This window comes from Tetrao urogallus (assembly GCF_951394365.1).
Source record: "Tetrao urogallus genome assembly, chromosome: 17".
Classification (NCBI taxonomy): Eukaryota; Metazoa; Chordata; class Aves; order Galliformes; family Phasianidae; genus Tetrao; species Tetrao urogallus.
In genome coordinates this window covers 5,592,784-5,615,704 of record NC_136830.1, presented here as the reverse complement: position 1 = coordinate 5,615,704, position 22,921 = coordinate 5,592,784, and the positions used below count along the sequence as shown (strand labels likewise).

The 22,921-nt window shown below is 47.0% G+C and overlaps 1 protein-coding gene across 1 annotated transcript in view; it reads right to left on the bottom strand.

The window, feature by feature from the left end:
• SETD1B (SET domain containing 1B, histone lysine methyltransferase) overlaps window positions 1-10,058 on the bottom strand; it is a gene marked incomplete at its 3' end in the record, with an annotated part of 41,742 nt that extends 31,684 nt beyond the window's left edge. The window contains exons 1-6 of the mRNA XM_079544066.1: window positions 9,854-10,058; window positions 9,433-9,587; window positions 8,928-9,026; window positions 8,202-8,472; window positions 5,294-5,406; window positions 2,034-3,212 (exon numbers count right to left, since the gene is read on the bottom strand). Coding sequence (XP_079400192.1) covers window positions 2,034-3,212; window positions 5,294-5,406; window positions 8,202-8,472; window positions 8,928-9,026; window positions 9,433-9,587; window positions 9,854-9,926 — 1,890 coding nt within the window. The 5' untranslated portion in view covers window positions 9,927-10,058. The remainder of the gene's footprint in view (window positions 1-2,033; window positions 3,213-5,293; window positions 5,407-8,201; window positions 8,473-8,927; window positions 9,027-9,432; window positions 9,588-9,853) is intronic.
• Between the last annotated feature and the right edge of the window lie 12,863 nt (window positions 10,059-22,921).

The window sequence follows — 22,921 nt, the reverse complement described above, 5'->3', positions numbered from 1 at the left end:
CTCAGACAGCCTCAGTGCCCCTCTCCAGCTCAGTTGGAAAGCTGCAGCTCAAATTTCAGCCTATGTTAAGTCACCGCTCAGCTCCACTCCTTCGCCAAAGAGAGGGAAGCCAGGAGAGCCTTTTTCTAAAGCAAAATCTTTGGCGGGGGGGTGGGGGGAGAAGGGTGGAGGAAGGAAGTGAAAACACATGGAGATGGTTTTTGTGCATCAGATAGAGCAAAGAAAGGCACAGGCAACTTTTCAAACACACCAGAATGGCTTAGCGTGATTTGTAACCAAGAGCAGGGTTAAATAAACAGCTTCTACAGCAAACAGCAAACTTTTTTTGGGATGGGGAAGAGACAATTAAGGCAGCAGGACCTGCTCGGAGATTTCTGCAGAAGACCAAGGCGTTCACATCCTTTTGTACCACAAAGCTACCGACATGAACTTCTGACACCAGCATCTCATTAAGGGGAGACAAAGACCTAACACGGGCTCTACCGGCAGCACGCCACTGCCCCACATCGCAACCTGCAAACGTGACACCCAACCAGTGCTCCGTGCTGACTGCAGCTACACAGCGCCTGACCCCACATACCATGCTGGCATTCATCCATCTTCCCAAACACATTTGTAATTGGCTGCAACTCTGTTGCACAAGAGTAAGGACAGCAGACACATGCCCAGAACAGCCAGGAGAGAAGAGATGCCTTCCTCATTTTATTTTTTCCTTTTTAGCACTTTGGGGTATCCCCTCTTAAGCCTGCCAGGCTGAGCATAAGGAATCAAAACCTTGTTGCTAATTAACACATCCTCAGGTCCCACCAGCCTCCCTGGCCCAGGAACATAGGCCCGTCTAGATCAATGTAACAAATGTATCAAAGTAACCAAATTCTTTCAAAGACTCAGTGGCAATGCAAGAGCTGGCAGGTTTGGAAAGGCACACATTAAAAAAATAAAGCGTCCAGAAACAGTGACATGTTTTCCTATTTAACACTGAGACAGGTACTTTGTTAATGCAGCAGCACCTTTCCTCCAGATCAGCACTCTGCAAAGTCTGCACCCATGGGAGCAGCTCCCCCTACCCTGAAATGCAGCCACTTCCGGGGTGAAAGCCCCATCACTGCAAACCACTGGAGAAACCCACTAAATGCCAGCTGAACACCAGAAACTTTCATCAGTAAATGGAACTGATATCTCATGCTCAGGACATTTACACAAGACAAGCCTTCCTGGATGGAAGAGGTTTCCTTACTGAAGAGCTCTTTTACACCACACAGTTTCTTTTTTTGTATTACTATCATAAATGCTGAGGGAAAAGGGTCTGTTCTTGGCAAAGAACTCTGTTTTGACCATTTCTTGACACAGCCGAATAGATACGACACGTCTACTGAAGCCAAACTCACATTTGTTGCAACAGAGGTCCCAAACAGACGTTCCATGCAACGTAATTTCTGTCTGCTGGCACCATTCCACACTGTTAAGCTCTGCTGTCCCTTCAGCCACGAATGCCCCAGGAGAGGCAGCAAGCTCTGCTCTATTATTGGAAGACTCAATGGAGCACATCCCCCACAAGCCAGTTACCTCCCCCTGAACTGAGTGAAGGGAGTATTAAAACCCAGCAACTGTCTTCTGTTCAAACCAGATGGCATAAATAGCTGGAGAGCTATCAAACAAAGTATACATTCAATACTTCAGCATAACATGAAAGCCCCGTTAAGCAAGTGTGTGCATACATACACACCCACGTTCAGGGACCAGAGCAATGGCAGAAAACGCTCGACGAACTGCTCCAGTGGCTGAACTGCTCAGGACATCCACAGCATGAGCAGTGGCCAAACTTCCACGGCTTATTCTGCTGGAATTATGAATTAGAGTAGAAAAACAAACCAAAAAACCTAGAGAATGGCATGTCGCATCCCGCTCACTGAGAGATGCTTTGAGTAAAAGAAAAAGCGACCAGAAACCCAACACTCTGAATGACACACAAAAAAAAGAGCTGCTCCCTGCCCAGGTTTGAAGCACTGTGGCTCAAATTCCACCTCACTTACCTCGTCCATCTTTTCCGATATTGGAGTCTGGTCCCCAGGCACCATTTCTTTAACCTCCAAGGTCTCGACTTTGGAGGTCCTGTTCAGCTGATCGATGGGAGTCATGCTAGCCTCTGATGTACCCCTGGAATTCTGATTCAGAGAAGCAGTCCCAGGGATGGGCTCATCATCATCAGAGTCAGGTAACGGCGTGGGGCTGATGTCCTCCAGGCCTGTGCTGGAAGGGCGTGAGGAAGGTGTCTGAGCTCTGTAACCGGGCTGAGAGTTCGAACCGTACATTGGGATGGGAGAGAGCTGGGAGGAGGAAGAGGAGATAGGGCTACCTTCCATTCGGACCTCATTATCTGAGTCATGCTCATTAAGAAAAGGTAACTTTGTTCTCTGTTCTTTTAAGAGCATCTCAATCCTTGAGTCTAAACTATTATGCTGCATTTCAGACTCCATGGTGGGGGTGCCAGGGGTCTCACTCCTCTCAGGCGTCTGAGAGAAGGACGGTGCGCTCGGCTCAGGAGCAGAGTTTGAATCTGGTAAGGGTGGAGGTTCCTCTGGTTTCTCCTTCACTGGAGCAAAATCAGCGCTGGTGGCAGCACTGCTTTCTACGACCATCTCGGCGGGAGGCGGTGCAGGTCTTCGGTACTCTGCTTCCCTGGAAGTTTGGGCAAACGGCTGCTCCTCAGACTGCGGAAATACGGCTGGTGCTTGGTAAGGAGAGAAGGCAGACTTGTAACTCGAAGAACTCGAGTGGCTCAGGGGAGGAGTGTGAGAGAACTGAACTGGCTCCTGCTGATGGGATTTGAACGTACTGAACTGATGCTCTGTCCCGCGGAAAACACCAGGAGAATTATGAACATAGTGATGTCCTCCCGGTCGACGGTTGTAGGCATCCGTAAATTTTGTTTCGTGTCTCCTGTGTTTGTACCCACTGTCCTGCCCAAAGTGGTACACTGGCGTCGTCTGACGGCTGGAATACGTGGAATCCTGGGAAAATGGCGTCCCTAACCGTGGGGTGTGGGGCGTCCCTTGGGACTGCGGGGTGAATTGACTGAACGAGTTTGGGGTGTCCTGCCGACAGCTGGAATAGGCTGTGTCGTGGGAAAACGGCGTGCTGCTGTTTGGGGTGACAGATGATCCCGCAGAGGAAAGGTTACTGTCCTTCAAGCGCTTCAGAGAATCCGTCAACTATAAAAACAGAAAAGAGAAAAGCACCTAAACACACACTTTTCAGATACTATTTGTCTAATCCACCTGGTTTTCTGAGAAGTACCCTGGGAGTTTGCACTGATTTCCATGACAAAAAAATAGGTTAGAGCATTCTTGAAAACACAAACCATCATCCATTATGAACCATTCCCCTTGATTTGAAAACGGCAAGCAAAGAGAGGGACTCTAAGAGAAGGAGGAAGGAAGCCAATAAAATAGTGTTCTTCATAAGCTCTACTTGAGAGCATCAGGTGAACAGCAGACTTGCATAAATACTTTCAGTTATAAGAATTTAAATTTCTATTTGTACGTCTTGTCTAAACTGCAAACAGAGAAGAAAATGACAAAATCCTGCACAACAATGAGAAAGTTTGAAAACATTTCTGAGATATGATCAAGTTAACTTTTTTTGCAAACAAATCCAAACATCCAAATCAGCAAACAGCAAATCTGCAATCGAACCTATATATCAAGCCCATAAGTGAAAGCGGAGGCCTGCTGAAGGCAACATGCCTCTCGTTGGTTAAGGAGCTGCACACCACTACCCTTGCTACCAAACATTTGTTTGAAACAATGAAGAAGGCTACAGGTGTAAAAGACTGAGAAAGTTCCCAGCTGCTAAAAATAGGTTTGAAACCCCTCCATCAAGACAATGCTCAGGCAGAGTGCTACTGAATACGGCGTTTGAAAACTGAAACCCTACAGTTCTGCAGAGCAACCAAGTAATTGCTCTGCAATTGACTTCACAGGAGCATCCAGGGGGTTTCTAGGAGAAGCCCTGCTCCCACTCAGACACTGCTGAGTCATAACAGTGCCCTGCTAAACATCAGCGCCAGAATCAATTTTCCATAAAGCAAAGCAAGAGCTTCACCATGAGTCCTCCTGGTAAAGAGGCAGGGCTGAGCTCCAGCTCCCCAGCAGCACACCACGTCCCACCAGTCAGACCATAGAGTCACTGCTGCTTTCCCACACACAGGTAGGTAAAGGGATCCTTCCCATGATCTGCTCATCACATGCCAGCGCCACCAAACCCACCCCGAGCTCACACCTGCCTGCTACACTCATGCATTTCATCCACTTACTTATGCAGACTCTGCTCCTAGTGTGATCCCTTGTCAAGACCATGATCACATAGACATTAGGATTTTTCAGATCAGTGGGATATTTATATTCCATTCACAGCTATTAAGCTGTCCTGAAAACATCTGATTACAAAATTAATGAAATTATGGCATTCCAGGAAGTCATAAGAGCACAAAGAGGTTGAAAGGAAAACTTTATACTTAGAAGCTTCAAAAACCTCTTTCAAAAATTGATGCCTTCAAGTGAGTTTCTAAGCTATGATCAGAGACAAAAGGACATTGAGAAGAACTAAGGGGGCTGAGGAACCCACACCAACGGGCTTTGTTTCTTTTTGCCCCCCTCACTGCAGTGGGGTTTGTAGAGGAGCAGTTCCCTGGACAAACCCATATAGAGATTTGTTCCCTAAGTACTGAGAAAACCCTGGCAGCCCTCAGGTATTTTGCTGACTGCTTTTCTTAAAAACTGATACCAATGACTAATTAAGATTCTGGTCAGTTGATGCCACTGCTCAAGATCTGATGTTTCTCCTCTGTTAGCTGAAGAATATATGGACTAAGAATTACATACTGCAGATGCTAGGCCAAATGTAGCACTGTAAATCACTCCTCCTGTCTTCAAGGGAATAATGTCAGGGACAGACCTGATCCCATCATCCTCTTAACTGCCGGAATTTCTAGCATTAATGGGGCATGTACTGTTGGTTCTATAGATATTTTTCATTCATAAAGACAAAGAACACGTACCACTATGCAAATGTGGGCATACAGATTAGCCACATGCACTGCATCCACAGTTACACCTCCTATGGCAATACAATCAAGGTGTCTTTAAATGTAGATTAGTAACATGCACTGAAACTGTGACCAGACAGAAAAAAAACGAAGCTACACTAAAAGTCCTAAAAAGCAAAGTTCAATGAAGAGTTTGTTTGGAACTCTGTAGAAGCTACTCTTAAACAAAAACCAAGCAGGCCATACCTGGAGGGTTTCATTCGCAGTTGGCGATGTGTCCTGTTCAGTGCCTACAGGCAGGGTCTGAGGAGTGTAAAGACCATTAACGAGCAGCTCATAGAATCGCATGCGGGTTTCACCTGCACAAACCACAATAGAAGAGTTTTAAAAACCAAAATAATATGGTCTATGTAAAAATATGCATTCCTTGTATTTGCTAACGCTCCCAGCCTGTTGCATCCCTGCAACAGAGGAGCAAGCAACACCTCTGAGTTTTGTTTGTAGAGGTCATCTCTAAATAATCTGCAAGGCCAAGTGAAGTCAGACGCTCCTTTCTCAAGCCAAGACAAAGAGGTTTCCCAAATCCTTTTTCCTCTTCTCAGTCTGCTTGGCAGCTCTACTCCTTACCACGCTCTCTGGAGAGCAGCAGTTTCCCTCCTCTCCAAAGTGCCAAGCAAATAGTTTGCAGATTTAAGAAGTGAAACTCTGACCGAAGGGACAAGCCTCTGCCAACACCCAGAGCTGCTCCAGAATGCTCTGCTAACACACCCTGCTGTCAGAAACTGGCTGCTAGAAATGCAAACAAGGTGCCTGGGAATGCTGAGGACAAAACCATTAGCACTGCTTTCCAAAAAGACACTGATATTTGCTTTCCTTTGTTCAAGGTGTGTGCTCGATAGCATCTTTCAAAGAATAAAAGCTAAAGAACCAAAATGCCTCCCCTATCTTGCTACTGACAGCCTTTTCATTACTAAATCTCTGAACTCTGGAGAAGACATAGTTTGTTAATATTAGATTTTTCATTATTTTGTAGTTTAGTAACCCAAACCTTCTTATTTTGCAACCTCTAAGAAACCCCATGCTCCTTGAGAATCACTGCGCAATTTAAAAGCAAAGCATCCATAGCCTGATTCTGCACATGGAAAGGACTGATTTATTTTGAATAAACACTGCAGATGAAGTTATTTGATTCTCAGATTTCATTTCATAAAGCCTTGAGCCACATTATCAACTACGTCAAGTGTTCAACTGAAGTCATAACAAAAACCCATCTCTTCAAGACAAGGCCTAAGATGCTTGGAATCATTAACACTTGCACACCCCCAGGAAACCACGGCACTCTGGATACAGAATTGTTGGGTTTACTTTAAAACTGTTTTTAAAAGAAATGTAAAATAATTGTTAGAAAGTTTCACATTTCCTCCCGGAAAACTTACATTTGCATTTTCAAGGAGCTTTGTGTGTAATGATTCTTAGCTATTTCTCTAAGGCCAGGCCATTACTATGTCCATTTTGCAGAAGGATGCACTGAGGCAGAGAGCATGCTTTAAACCAGCCCACCTTAGATAAGGGAATTGAGTTATTAGTTCCAGATTCCCAAGCCTGTGCTCAGGCCAGACAGACAAAACACTTTTGCTCCTAATATTTATTTTATACACACATACAGACACACATATATGAAGAATAACCTAAACCTGCTAATGCTACCTTAGGAATAATACTTTTACTGGACTTTCTTGGATTACAAAACATTTGCAGTGGTACTCTTTTAGAATGGAATAGATGCAGCTGTGGAAAAAAAAAAAAAAGAAACATTGGAAGCACCGAGATGGCAAACAAAACAAAATGCAATTTAAAATGAAGATTTTGATGTTCTCTCCCTACAAAGAGGAACATTAAAAGTCAGCTGTCTGTTCAAGATTTGCAGAGTAGTTTATGAATGGACGAAAACCAGGAGGAATGCAGTACAATCAGCATGTTTAAACACCTGTCATTAAGACATCCACTACTTATGAGCCTGCTTTAGCTTACATTACTAGAACTACAAATGGTTAATTCTTTTTAGAAATGTAATTTACCTTTCAATTTCAAAGTAAGCAGCGAAAAGAGCCTGCCTGTATATATTAATGATAACAGAATGTCAAAGCATATGTATATAGACAATGTTAGCTTACAAGAGAAAGCACAGAGCTACTGCTGTGATTTTGTTTCTGCTGGGGATCCGTAATGTCAATTAAGGTCTTACTATACCCTCTTACCACGTGTGGCATGCCAACTGCTGTACAGATCGCACGCTAAATTGTTGAAACCTCTCAATATAGAACAAATGATCAGCAATGCACTTCTTTTTTCTCTTTTCTAAGAAAATGGTGCTAACAATGCCCTCTTCCCAATGAAGGGTGCAACAAACCAGCTTTAAACTAGAAATATAACATTTGCAAGGCAGAAGTCCAAGAGACAGCTGATTTACATTGAGGTTGCTACACATCTTCAGCTTTAGACAAAGGTTAAGATTTGGGTACATTTTAGCAAAGTCCTTCACTGAGAGTGAAGGAAAAGAGAAAGCAGTAAGATGCAATGTTTCCACACCACCAGAAGGTTTACAGTACTCCTCAAGCTCAGGGGTGGATCCGGGAGCTGGCTGGGACAAGGGGGTCCTGCTGCTTTAAGACAGGCTCTCACTTGCACACACACTTGCATGCACACTCACACTGTCAAGTGCTGGGCATGCTTGTGCTGCCAGCCTGGAGTTTGCTGCTAAGCATCAATGAAATGCCAGGCACGCAGCAGCCAGCACCCCAGCCAGAATCCCCACCTCAGAGCACCAGGAGCACAAAGTCCGCACCAAAAATCCAAACACGCCAAACTGTGGGGGGATGGCAGCCCGGGGATGAGGCTGAGCACAGCCAGGACCCTGTGGACAGGGCAGGATGGCAGCAATTTGCAAATTACAGGGCTGTCTCCTAGCAACAGACAACACATTGTGTTCCATGTGACTTGCAAAGGACCCAAAACGCAACGCACACGCAAGGGGAAAGGAGCTCCCTCCATACTCGTAACGCCAAGCTCTCGGGGCTGCAGCAGGGGCTGCTTTAGCAGGGGAAGAGCATGGGTGCTGCCAGCCACCACCACGAGGCCAAAACGAGCCCCTCACCTTTTGTATCCAGCTCCACGTGGATAATGTTGCCCATGACAGAGGTGTTGTGAAGGTGCTGGACAGCCTCCCGGGCACCTTTGACAGTGGCAAAAATCACTTTGGCAATGCCCAGGTGCTTCTTGTTCTTGGGGTTGTAGAGAATCTCCACCTCTTCCACTTCACCGTATTTCTTGCACATGTCGGTTAAAAAGTTTTCACGGATGTTGTCATTCAGCTTGGCAAAGGTGACCTGCTTGGGAGGCACTGGCCCCACGTAAAACTCATCAATCTGGAAGCAGGCACAAGGGAAGGGGAAGGCAATACAAATAATCGGTATCGTTAGAGAGCAGAGAGAAGGGCACTGGGAAGACACGGGAAGGAGAGGGTTAAAGCCTGCTGCAAACTTCAGGGAAAGAAAGCAGCCTCTGAGGAAGAGCCCAGCCACGCACTGAAATTGCTCTGTCCCCGAATACGGAGCAGTGCTGTCAGCAGGACCCCCCGTGCTGCCCCCCACCCGAGAGAAGCCCCCAGACACAGCTCAGAGCTCCCAGCCACCTCGTTAGGCAGCTGCACCGATGGCTCGTGGTCTTTATGGAACAGGATTATTGTGAAACGGTTCGCCAAATAATAATGTTAATAGGAATGGGACTATCATTTAAATGGTTCATTAAACTGTTGGGAACTCGGGCCGCACTCCCGGGTAAACAAGAATACAAAGCTAAATCTGAAAGTAAGGGGCAGTACCTTGAATTTGGGGACAGACAGCTCCAACTCCTTCGTTTTGGTCCATATTCGCCCTATTCTGGGATCTCTGACACAATCCACAGGAGCAATTCCCGAGTTCTGGGAGGAGAAGAAGAAAAAGCACAAAAGCAACAATAACAGCGTTTGGAATTTAAGGCAGAAATAAAACAAAAACATAAACCCCGAGGAAGCAGGGGCTGTCTCAAGGGAAGAGAAACACATACACACAGACACACACACACGTGTCAAATTGCAATACTGCTGGGAAATGCACACAGATTGGAAACACAGAAAGAAAGCTGCAGGTTGGGGCTCAGTGTTGGGCTCCTGACAGCTGAATGCACAGTGTCAGGTGGCCCTCGCTCCGGGGGCTGTCCCCAGCCCCCCCCCAGCACCGAGGGATCTGCTACCCAGGAGGACCCCAGCCCCAAAACAGGAGGGGTGCAGGACGGGGGGGGGGGGGGCACGGTACAGCGGGGGGAAATCCAGGACCCCCCCCACTCACCGGCATGCTGAAATGTTGCCCATCGTAGCGGTAGAGTTTGTGCTGTCCTTTTTTCAGAGCCGGGTCAATAATCAACTTGTAACTTCTCCAATGGTGATTTCTTTTCTCGACAGAAGTGCTGGCTTGGGTGCTGTTCTCCATTCCGTTGATCCAACCTGGGCAGGGGGGAGCGGAGAAGGGAAAGACAAAACACACGGAAAAGCGTGAAGTTAAAAAAAAAAAAAATACTCAACAAAGAGCCTTTTTTTTTTTTTTTTTTTTTTTTTTTTTTTTTTTTAAAGCGAGCCCCACACCCCGGCGGGGAGGAAATCCACCACGAAGCAAACCCGTAAAATGGGGGGGGGACCGCCAGCTAAGTCCCCCCCCTCCACCCCAGCAAGACAAGAGAAGAGAGAAGGAGGAAAAAAAGACCCAGTCTCACTTGAACTCTGCTTTTTGCCATGATCTTCAGGGTGCTTGGCTTTTTCCCCCGCCTTGATCTCTCGGAAAGACATCGCGCTCGGCGGCCGATCGTCTCCGGGCGGCGAAAGGCGAGCTCCCCGTCTCACATGGGGCCGGTTACCGGCGCGGGCTGCCCGCCAGGCTCCTGCCTCCCGTTTTCGCGAGCCACCACATATTGTGTGTGCTCGCTGCTGGCGGCGGCGGCCTCCCACAATACACCGCTGCGAGCGCCGCGAACGCCTAACCGCCCTCCGCCGCCTGCACATTCACGGCGGCCGCAGCGCGCAGCCCCCGGCCCGCGGCCGCCCCACCGCCGCCCCAGCGCCGCCGAGCGCCGCGGCATGGGCCGCTGTTGGGCTGCGGGTATTTTTTCCCCTCCCCGCCCCGGGTTTAAGGCCGTCAAAGGGGGAGCGTGGAATCTGCCCGCTGCGTTTACCTTAGCGCAAAGTGTTTCTAAACAAGATGGACCTAGAGGTGGGACAAGTTTTTGGGGGGAAGCACTCGGGGGAAATTCCGACACCCCCTCCAAAACACAGCCCGCTCCCAGGGCCCGGAGGCCGCGGGTGGAGCGCGGCAGCACCGCACTGTTTGCGGGGGGAGGGGAAAAAAAAAAGAAAAAAAAGGGGGGGGGGGAGCTGGAGGAGAATGGGGGGGTAGTTTTGCTTATTAAAGGTCCGGGCCCGGCGGCAGCCAATCAGCGGGGAGCTTCCATTTTGTTTTAGGTATTAAAGGCCGCGCGGCGCGGTCCCCCCGCCGGTTGCCGGGGCGCGGAGCCGGGCGGGTGCGGCGGGCGCATGGCGCGGGCGCGGCTGCCGACAGGCGCGGGGCCGCAGCTCGGCCGCGGTCGGGCAATTGGCTGGTTAAAGGCAGCGGGCGGCCGCAGCCAATCGGCGCGCGGCTTGCATTTGGCTTGAGTTATTAGACGGCGATCTAAAAACATCCTTCAGCAGACAGCTAAGGAGAGGCCGAGAGACCAGGCGGCCATCTTTCTGCAATGGAACGCAATGGCCAAGTGGGCTTTTCTTTGTTCCAAAAGGGGATCCTCCATGTGAATCCACTCCGTCCACTGGCAGGAGCGCCCGGGGGGGTGTTAATTCTGGCAAAGGACTCACAGAAGAAGGAAGATTTTAAAAAGATTTCGGATTTTTCCCTTATGATTCGGGATCCATCTTTGTCTTGTGTAACTAGGTCATGGCACACCCTATGTCAGCAGTAACAATTTTGAATGCAAAAACAGAGTAAATACATGATTTTTTTTCTGTTGTTGCTCGGTTTTGGGGGTTTTTAAAGCTTGATAGAGCTCTGTGATGACTGCACAATAAATTTTAGGAGGTATTTCCTGTGTTAAACACCTAATTCCTGGCCATTGTTATTAACTCCTCTCGTGCTTGAAGGTAATGTTTTAACTATAGACATAGGAATACTGATTTCTGGCAAAAAAAAAAAAAAAAAAAAGGCAATTTTAAGATTTTTCTTTTATGTTGTAAGTACCCACTCCATTCTGTCCTTGCTAAGTGTAGTTTTCATGTTAATGTTACCGAAGTGGTCCTTATTTCTAAGCCTTGCATGTCTATGTTCTTGTCTGTTGCTCTAAACCAATTGATGCTTTTGGAATATTTAACTTAGCAAGATACTTTAGCTCAAAGCTGCCTGAGGCTGTTTACCACCACTGAATGCTGCCCAGGTCTCCAGGAGAGCACTTTTTTGCGCCGTGTGCTCTGTGGAAAAGCACTGCACGTCCTTTTTCTGTGTGATCTGCATCGAGCTCAGCCTTGAGCAGGACTCCTCGCTGTGTACGGTCGTTCAGCAGAGCTGCACAACGCTTCCTATAGATGCTGTACATCGCTTTTTGTTGCTTTGGTTGTTTTTTGGGTTTTTGGTTTTTTTGGGTTTTTGGTTTGTTTTTTTTTTGTCATTTTTTGGTGTTTCTTTCATGCTAAGCCACAGCCATACAAAGCTCCGTAACCATCTCACCATGATCTGCTTTGCCTTGCAAACTGTACGGGAGGGAGACGTGGTGATACAGATCAGTTATCTATAGCCATATTTAAAAACAAAGCCAAAACAAAAAAAAAAGCGTAACAACATAACAACATCACCTTCAGAGCTGCATTCAACTGTGGTGCGTGGTGAGTACACCCTTCTGCCCTCAGAGGAACATACGGACCAGGCCCGTGTTACTGTCCTGGGCGAGGGATCCCAAGGGTCGTCCTGGCGGTCTCCTTCTCCTCAGACATGTCTACAAGACCTCAGGAAGGTCCTGTTTTCAAGGAAGGATTTCTTTCTGTGTGGTTGTCTGCAGAACTGTCCTTTTTTGGTGTGTGTGTGTGTGTGTGTGTGTGTGGTTGTTTGGTTATTTTTTTTGTTCCGTGAATCCATGGCAGAGGCACAAAAGGGGGGAAAAAATGTCTGCCTGCAGATTGTGAGGACTGTAGCTGGTTTTAAAAGAGGCAAAAAGGCGGTGGTAGGGTTCCCTTACATGTTTATCCGTCTAATTACAGCAGATGGAGGAGAAAAAAAAAAGCAAACAAGAGGGAAGGAGGGGGTGGGGGGGGTGAGTCGTAATGGCGGATGTCTCACTGAAAAGCACTGTAAAATCCTTCATACCGAGGCAGTGAGGTAGAGAGAGGGGGGAAAAATGAGGTCTGGAAGTAAATCCGGAGTGAGGGAGCTGCCTTCCAAGTGAGGGACCCTTGGCTGCCTGAGCGCTACAGTTGGAGAGAGCCGTGACGCAGTTGGTAATTCACAGCGCTTGTGCTTTAGTGCGGCCACTCAGCCCACGAAATGGCCTCCCCGCCGAAGTCTGGTGCTTTTATTGTGTGAAAGCCTGTGGAGAAACCGCGTCCCGTGCGCCGGGAAAGGCGGCTGGTGGCTGGCAGGGCGCTCCGGGTCGCGCTCGGTGTTGTGTGAGGACGGCCGCCATCATGGCTGCTTCTTCACCGCCGCGTTCTCCTCAGCGCTGGGTCCCCCACTGCCTCCCGACGCTCCACGTCCCGCTCACTGCAGGGGAAACGGCCTTTTTTATTCCCCCACCTCCCACCCCTTTTTCCTTTCTTTCTCTTTTTTTTTTTTTTTTTTTGTTTTTTTTTTTGTTTTTTTTTTTTCTTTCCCCTTCCCCCATCGCTTTGTGAGGGGTTTTGGAAGGAGAAAGAAAGCAGGGAGCGGCGCACAAGATGGCGGCGGCGGGGAGCGCCCTGCGGCAGCGGGCGGTGCGGGGTTGGCGGGGCTCCAGGCGGGGGGGGAGGGGGGAGGACAAAGGCAAGCGCGCATCCTGCGGGCTGGGCACCTATAAATAACGCAGCCCGCCCCTCAGCCTTCCTCCCTTCCTCCAACCGGTTTTATAAATACCAAAGGCTGAAAGCAGCCTAAATGCAGAGGGAGGAGAAAAAAAGAGGAACAAACACCACCCCCCCAACTGTAAAATGGGGGCTGGGGGGGGGGGGGAAGAAGGCAAGCTAATGAGCAGTTGGAGCCAACGTGCCGGGGGAGCGCTCCCCGCCGCCGTCACATGGCTCTGCGCTGTTTTTCTCCCCCCGCCGCCGGTGCGGCAGAACGGCGGCCGCCTCCGCCCGCCCGTGGCCGCGAATGGTGGGGAGGAGTCCCGCGGCCTCCCCGGCCCTCAGCCCCGGGCCCCGCTGAGCTGCTCCCTCAAATCAGATAGCAAAGCCAGGCTTCGGCGGGCGGAAGGCACACAAAGCCCACCTAGAGGGGTGCCTGGGCCAGGCCGTGCAGCCCAGCGGTGGGAGGGATGAGGTAAGTGCTGCCCGGGTCCAGTCGCGCTGCCGGGTCGGTACACCAGCGCTGAGCTGCCCTGCGAAGGAGGTACTGTGGAAACAACGTCAGGTTATGCTCGTTTCTTTATTTTTTACTTATTCCTTCTTCCTTTCATCCCCATCCCCTGTTTGGTCTTGAAGCTGTTGTCCACACAACACAGAACACATTTCCAAAGGGAAAAAAAAAGGAAAAAAGGAAAACTGGGAGGCTGGCTCCCTCCCTGCGCCCTGCCCCACCAGCAGCCATGATGGGAGCACTGCTGGAGCCCCTTCTGCCCTCACATGGAAGAGACGGTGGCGTTGGTTAAAGCAGACAGCGATACAGTGCTCCTCTGCTGCTCCTGGGATCGTGGGACTCCTCCTGGAGTGAGATGCGATGGCCGGAGTGGTGCTGAGCTGTCCTGGGCTTTGCAAGGTTCTTTAGGGCTGTGCTGCAATGTTTCAGTCGCTTGCATCATCATGAGTTAAATCAGCATGCAAAGCCATTAAAGAATTGGCTGATTGAAACAGCACCGGCCGTGAACTTGCCTGTATTTTAAGCTGATGTTTAAATAGATCTACGGATCTTAACGTCTGCATTTTAACGCTCAATTTTGGTCTGTTTAACCCCGAAGCAAACTAGCTCTGTCTAACGCAGCGCAGGCTTCGAAACAGTTCAGCCAGACCATAATACCGTGGGAGCTCAGACAGCTTTGTCTGCACTTGCACCTCTCTGCACGTCTCCGCAGGACCGTGACTGCTGCTGTGCGCAATCCATCACCGCTTGGACGGTGCTGGAACACCCGGCTGCTCCTTAGCACACAGCAGGGCCCACAGCAGCCAAACCCCACGGGGTAAAGCAGAGCCAGCGCTCTGCATGGGTCCTCAGCGCTTCTGGAAATGGTTGTTGTAAGTCTGAACTGAAAATTTCTGTACGTTTGTAGGGTTTCTAAATGACTGTAATGTTCAGTGTTGTTGAAAAGCAACTGAGGCGGTTGAGACCGGTTGCGCTCCCTGGAGTGGGTGGTTTAATGGTTGAACCTCCTATTTGAAAAGAGAAGCGTTCTGGTACAGCGTGCTTAAAGAACACAGAGGTCAGAGCAGACTTCCAGCCTCGGGTTAGGCTGACCCTGGTTTGCTGCCTGAGCCTCTTCAGAGAAAGAAAGAGATCTTTCAGGGGAAAGGAAACAGATTTTTTCCTCCAAATGGCCCGTGGTCACTCTATGCGCATTCTTAAAGCAGTGGGGTTTGTTCTTACCCGCAGCGTCCCTCTCCTGTGTTGTTGAGTCAAAAACTCTGACGGTAATTATTTTAGTGCCTGTTATCAATAAGAAGTTGTTTAATTTCTTTGGCAAAGTGCTGTGACTAAAGCAAATTAGATCGAGAGGCGAAGTGAAATAACAAATATGCAGTCGCTCTGCCAAACAATGACTGGGACTGTTTACAACATTTTGTTGCAGACTGGTTTGTACACAGAATCCTTTCTGTTGAAGGTCTGCATGTCACAATCTGCTGCTTGTGCAAGCATACTAGATTAGCAGATTATAAAGGACAAAAGGGACCTAGGTTTGTCTGGTTTGACTTCCTGTATGATGCAGGTCATAAGATATTTGGGAATGTGTTGCTTTTTTCTCTTGCAAGAGAATTTAACAATAGCATACCTGTATCTTAGAGAAAAGACCATGGTTGTAATTTTTAAAATGGTCTCTGAGAATAAAGTAAGAATTGGCAGACTGTTTCCATGAAAATCTACCTGGTAGATGGAATGAAGGTACCTTTTAAACTGAGCTTTGTCTGGCTTCTGCTTTCAGTTGCTGCTGCACCTCGGTCTGCTCGAGCGAATGCTCCATTCCAGGTCCTTGTCCCATGGAGCTGTGTGCAGGCTGATATCCGCAGATTCAATGCTCCCATTGCAGATCTGCAGAGCTCCCCCTCGGACTCCAGACTCACCAACCCTATAAATATTGCTTCTCTGTCTCCAGTTTTTCACCATTTGGATCAGGGCGGAGCATTCAGCAGCGATCCCACCCGTGCCAGCAGTGTGCTGAGGTTTCTGTTACGCACCCGTGGATCACTCCCGGTGCTCAGCTGGTTTTCCTGCTCTGCCTAAAATGCCATCCAACTTGCTCCTCCCGTGGGACTGCATCTGTCTCTGAACAGCCTGACGCTTGGCTCTTAAGGGCAGTCCTTAGGCAGCATCGCTGCTTGCAGTGGCCTTATTTACACATTCTGCTGTTGATCTTCCTTGTCACCCACAGACCTGAATGGTAAATATTTTATGTTTTCTTCCAGCTCACTGACAAAGACCATTTCTGTCTTGCTGTAGGAGTGTCCCGGTTCCAGGTGTGTGCCTCAATTTTGTCAACATTGAGTCAGGAGATCTGATCTACGCCATCTCCCACCACACCCATCCGCGGGAGGAAAGCCCGGTGCAGGAGCTGGCGGGGAGCCATGGGGCACATTGGAACGTGTGCCTGCTCTGTATCAGACAGAGCCATTAAATAGTGTGGGGCCCAAACCAGGTAGTTACAGCACCCATAAAAGAAAGATAACAGCTCTAAGACGCAGCAGTGACAACTGCACTTTGAGATATTCCTATTGGATGGATTTTATTCCATGTGATTATGTCGTCTTGATTTTATATTCTCATAATCGTGTAAATGCTTCACAAGGGTTGAAGTACAGCTCTCCTAGATGTTCTCTACCAGTGATACTCAATTTATCAGCTAACTTCAGTTTCTCTCTCAGCAGCTGAACTCACAAAACTGCTTCTCCTGTGGATTTGCAGACAAATCCCTACAGAGTCCTTCCAGTTCTTTCCCTGTTTGGCTGGGCAAGGGGACAGCACTGCCCCTGGGGGGAGCTGAGACTACCTGCCTTTCCGCCAGGGCTCAGTGCTGCCTCTGCTGCATACTCTGCTCAGCTGTTCCTTCCAGACCTAAACATGTTTGGGATTTCTTCCCCGCTGTCAAATTTGACTGAGGTTGGAGGAAGGAGGGGAAAAATGACAGAGAACTTTTAGGAAACCAGGTTAAAAATATCAAAGGACTATTGAGCTGCAATATGCATTGGGCATTTGCCTGTTCATGTTTTTTTGGGCTTGTTTGGGTTTTTTTTGGTGGTTTTGTTGGTTTGTTTGTTGTTTTTGTTTGTTTTTCCTGTTTTTAACCTTTTCCTAAGTATGGCACGTCATACAGGTAAGGAATTTCTCAGCCAAAATATGCACCTCCTGGCAGATTTTACCTGTGTTCCAGCATGCTGTGCGGATGCATGGGCCGTATGCACATGGGCTGTGTGTGCTGCATAATGATGGGGAACTACCGTTCTGTTGGGTGGTTGTGCCTGAGTACAAAGAGAGATACCTTCATATGTAACAGGGGAACAAACATTTCTTTTGTTTAAGATCCATACAAGTTTTGATGGACATGCTGGGCATTTGCCAGGGCTGTCTTTTTTCTTTTCCTTTTAAACTACATCTGTTCATTTTATTTCTGGTACTATTATGACAAAGCCACCTCTGTAATATAGGTAGCTTGTGCTTTCAGAGATCTAATCATTCTTGAGCTTCGAAAGAATAAAAAAGCTGTTTCAACATCTGAATTGCAGAATGTTTTGTGTTGCTGCTTGCCATTGAAATAGAGCTACTATTGAAATGCTGTGATCCCATCAGCATGTACAACTCATTATTGTTTACAGTACTTTCAGGCTTAAAAAATCATTAAATCAAGAAGGTTGGCAATTCTAATCAGCATTCTAAAGCTGTCAGATTGCTGGATATATCTGACATTCACTGGGCTTGCACAAAAGGACATGAGTATAGAGTTAAGTAATCTGAAAGGATATTTGTGCATTGAAATACCTATGTGCCTGGACACCTATCATTAAACAGCTTCGAAGCAGTGTAGCTGGAGACCCGTAAGCCTTTTGAACAAACGCAGCACACAGAGAGAACATTCTCATTATAAGTGATGGAACATAAAATATTACAGCCAGAAAAGCGATGACAAAGATCAAACTGAATGAGTTTAGCTTACAAATTGGAGCATTTTCCTCTAACTGGCACAATGCAAACAACCTATGGCACAAAAGAAAGGCAGCTTTGCCCTTGACATTGCTGCGTTTGCTGCCTTATCTGCAGTCAAGGATCCTCATCTTGATTTATTTTTGTCAGGACAGCTGGGAGTGCCCCAGCTGCTCCACTAAGCCGTGGTTTTCAGCCTAGTGGGCCAGAATGTGCAGAATTAAGCAAATGCTGCGCTGTCCCTTGCCTTTCTGTGGGGCTGCACAGCAGCAGCTCCCAGTTGCTAAGCAGCTGCAGAGCCGTCCTTGCCTTCACTACCAATCAGCTGTGCAGGGGGAAAAGCACTGTTTCCCCTTGATTGGCAGAGAGGAGCTGGCAGCATGAAAGCATGAGCAGTGGCCATAGCAGAATTGTTTCTTTGCTGGCTGGCTGCTGACCCCCTGGCAAAAACATCAGTGTGAAGCAAAGGGACACTCGACAGACCAGGAGCCAAGGGAAGGATGGAGAGCCAGCATATGTGCACGTAGAGGTTACAAAGGCAGCAGATCATAGCAGAGCAGGGGGCACATGCTGAGGAGAAAGAAATGGGAGAGGGGCCAAAGGCACAGTTCAGAATAAAAAACCCCAGGAGAAGAGTGCAGCATATGGAGGGGAGAAATAAAGCAGAACTGGCACAGCCTGTGAATAATTGAATAGAAAACACAGGAGGAGAGGAAAGGAGCTTGATTCATTACTGCCCTTCACTGTGTGGAGATGGCTACACCTGGAAAAAGGAGGTGTGGAACACAACAGCATCTTTCATGTTTCACAGTGGACTGTAGTTTTACATTCCGACCCCTGCCATTTGCAGCTTTCTCACTGGACGGCCCAGCCCCTACCTTTTGTTTAGATTTGATTCCTGCAGGCTCTGCTCTTATCTGCCCCTCGTTTCTAATTTATTTTCATACTTGCTTTAGTTTTTCTGTGATTTTTTTTTTCAAGGCAAGTCTTAACTCCAAATACCTTTTCTGTATGTTTGTTCTGGTCTTCAGGAAAGGAGGCCATTGCAAATCCTGAGCTAAACCTGGAAACCTGAGTATTGGTTTCCACAGCATCCACAACACCACTGCTGCTGTTTTCAAGTTTAATTAGAATCTGCCTGCCTTAAAAAAAAAACAGAGCTGCTATGTTAATCCCAGTAAGCAACCGGGAGCTTCACGGTGTGCCTACTGTGACAACGCAAGACAGGAAGGATGAAGCGTGTGTAGGAAGAGAGAAATGCACAGGAAATGCTATCAGGGGCAGCAGGATGACATAATTAGAATTGAGTTCATTTCTCTGCCCCCTGAGTTACTCAGTAGCCTGCTCCGAGCCTTGCTGGTTCTTTGTGGGGCCTGCTCTCAGCTTGGCTCAGGCCGCTCTGTACTTTGCTCAAGGACGCTCACACGTGCCACAAACCTCTCTAGTTCTCCACACATGAGCTTCCATCCAGATACCAGCAAAGCTGCTCAGCTCTCCCTGCGTATGTAGCGATCAGCAAAAAGCAGGCAGAGTTTATGGTGTCTCCCATCAGAAGATGAGCAGAGGATTCCATCTTCTATAGTCGGTGGCTGCTGTCCTCCCCAGGAAGTTTGTACTAGCTGTGGCTGTACCAGTGACATGTGACAATACGCACTGGGCACATGGATGTTGGTGCCATACACTACTCAGCAAACACCTGCCTTTATTTCGTACACAGCCCTCTTTCTCACAGCACACACGCTATTCTTGTTTTCTTTCCCTATTTACTCCATTTCCTCACATTTCTGTCCAGAAGCTAGGAGAGCTTCCTGCCAGGGCCAGGTGCCTAGGAGAGTGATGGTTAATGGATCGCTGATGAAGTGTTGATTAACAGTTCTAAAAACTCACATTGTTCGGGTTGCATCCCACCTCACACAGTGGAAGGCATGTTTAGCAAACCATACCCAGCTTCATCTAATCATGTAGTTCTCAAAATTCTCTCACAAAAGAACAATTGAACCTATTTCAGGTTTGATGGAATCTACCAACCGCCTTTTGGGAAGCATAACCCACCAAGGAAAGCCATTTACAGCCCCTTTCTCTCCTCACGGACTACTCTCTGCTGCAGATTTGGACACAGAAAAGCATCTGAAGTGGATGAATTTCATGCAGCTCAGTAGCAGAGTCCTCATTACTCACTCGGCCATGAGCAAGCCTGTGCATCACTCCTGAACCTGCTTCTTCTGACAGTTCCCATGGTGAAACCAACCACACACAACCACAGACCTCGCCTCAGACAAAGCGTGTTGGATCCTTCCAGATTTGCTTTCCAGCACCAAGGTAGAGGATAAAATCCAGCATCACCTAGCTCTGCCAGCAAGTGTTGATAAATTCCTCACTGTTCCTCTGTGAAGCCATGCAGCACATCTGGGAAACGCAGATCTGCAGGGCCAGAGGTAGGATGGTGTTGGCAGATACTTTCTCATTTCATGCTTTTCAGAAATTAGTCATTATGCTTGATGTTCCAGAAACATATAGGATGATCTTAACTTTGCTTTACCTGTTTTTGTTTTCAACTGAATTTGGCTTGAGAATTCACACTTCAGCGAAGTCCAGAAGACTTAAGCCTGCTCCTGAGCACCTCCTGTATCAGGCTGAGACACTGCTATGTTGATTTATATACTTTTCAAATTCTTAGATTATTTTTCCACTGCTGCAAAGCCAGGAACTCAAGTTTTAATGAAAGGTGAGATTCAAAACACAGCACACTGGCCATACATGTATCAGGTAAGCCAAATTTGGCCCGCATAGCTGGCATCCCTGATTTAAAGCATACCAGAGAAAATAACCCTTGAAGCAGTATGCACTCCCTATAAATAGCTGCTCTCTAGGTAGCAGTCAAGCTGTGGTTTATGGACAAAAATCGGTCCAAACTGTATCACAGTACCTGAATATTCTCTGCCTGCTTCTGCTGAGTTGTGTTTAACTTGGCCACCACCTCCCATTACAGACAGTTGTCCTGTTTTCTTTCATAGCCCTCTGAACTCTCTGGTAGCATTTGGACAAGTTTTACGTGGGGTTTATTGAAAGATTTTTGCAGTGATTTACTGCATGGGCTACTTGAGCCAAGTGAAACAGGAACTCTAGTCCTTAGGCATGAAAAAGCAGAAAGGAAATTTTCTTATTGAAATATGATTTTTCCACATTACTTAATAGTCTAGAAAGTTAATACGATTTTACTGGAAAAAAAAATATACAGTTCCCACTGAGCCAAACAAGAATATAATAATGTTTTAGGTTGGGCTAAACCCCTCAGAAATTGGCAGGTGTCACAGCCACCCTGCCTTCAGTGAAAAAGGCAATTGAGATCCCTTGTGAAACAAGGGATTTGCATCAGTAGCGGGTACTACACAAAAACCAGGCACATGGCAAGGTCTGAATAGACAGTGAATCATGTGGCCCAGGGGATTTTTCTGAATTTTGGGGGCGGGAGTGTGTGTGTAAAATATCAGGCCACAAGGAGCAGATGGTGGAGCTCTGCATGTGCATGAGAAACAGCGAGTAGCACTACTGAAATGGATATTGAGAAGCAGCTGAAAGTCCAGGAGGGTGGGAGCTTTGATTTGGAGGTTTCCTGTGTTGAGTGAGGGCCAAAAGAAGCTCAGGACTGTGAGCAAAAGCACAACTGAAAAAGCAACTTCATACAGCTTTTCTGTAAATAAATGGCATTGCCTCGAGTATGTACTTTGCTTTGTCGTAGCGTTTTCCTCTTACACTGATAGTCACCAATAACTTTGTGCGGGCAGGGCACACAGTTCACCTCTCCTCCATTATAGTTCACCCTTCCCTATCTGCCATGTCAGCTCACACAGTAAATTCTTTAGGACTGAGATTATTCTTTACATTTTTGCTTTACAAACAACTGTGGCACTTGTATAATGTTGGGAATTTACTGGAAATTCACTCTACTTGCATGTTATGTCCCGTTCTTTAGGGTCTGTCTTTCCTATTGAGACTGTAACCACTTCAGGGCTTTATGTCTTGCTCTATATGTACATGCTATAGCTCACAGGGAATTCATCAGTGATAACACAAAGTACTATCACTGTTAATCTCTGAAGACAAGCATTTAAGTCTTTACCTCATTATGCACATTCTTAATTAAGTTTACGAGTATTTCTTTGACATAAATAGAGCAACTGTTTATTGTAAATTTTAAGCCTCTGTAAAGCTGGGGTCTGTATTATCAAGTAGAAAATTATTAAGTGTATGTCAAAATTTTCATTCTAAAGACACTCCAGAAAGAGTGGGTTCCCATTCTTATCTTTTATAGTACCATATAAGCTAATAGCATGAGTGTACAGCAGATGGCGTTTGCTGCTGCTGCTCTCTGCAGTTGTGGCTACAAGGAAGTACCATCAGTCTGACACTTTGCTGGCTAGCTAAAATAGTCGTATTTTCCATTAAAAATATTACTGCAAGGTACACGTATCAGCCTAAGAGCACGCACTGTGACACAGCTTAAGTGATTGGAAACTCGTAACTTCAACAGCATTGAGTTCCTCTAAATGAAAAAACATAATTATCCAGAATATTTTGTCAAACCTGTTAACATATTCACTATTTATAACATTTTTTCTCACCATTTTGCACAATTTACCATTATGCTTCTCTCCCCCTACTTGATTTTCTGTAGTGGCAAAACTCAAAGGCCTTTAGTATTATTATGTCTGTTACCTTTCTTAAGCACATTATGAAGGACAGAGAGCCATAACATGAGCACATTGGTATTGCTTCCTTAGGAGGTCAGGCTGATGGCACACCTGATGTTCTTACATGAAAACAACCAAAATGTCCAGGAGGTTGAAACGCTTTTCTTTGGGTGGTATTTTGAGGAATTTCATCACGCTGTATCTGAATGGTTATAGCTTCAATATTAAACCAAACTGAGAGTCTTTTTCCTGAAAACTAACCCATATCACCCATAAATACCATCTAAACTGTTAAAGCATCTTTCAAAAACCACATGCTTCCAGCAGTTTTCCTAGGCAGTGTGCTTACCTTTCTCTCCTTCCTATTATTTTTCTCCGCAACTGTGCAGCACCAGCTATGTAACAGTAATGGAACACAGATATTTGCTATACCCCACTGCATCTCTGATTTTGGTGCGCTCACTGTACACAAACTCTTAAGACTGCAGATGTGTAAGCTTTTGATGACACAGAACTTGTGCCAAAATTGATGTATAGGCCAAAACCGGAGAAGTACACTTGTAATTAATAGTGATTAGATATGA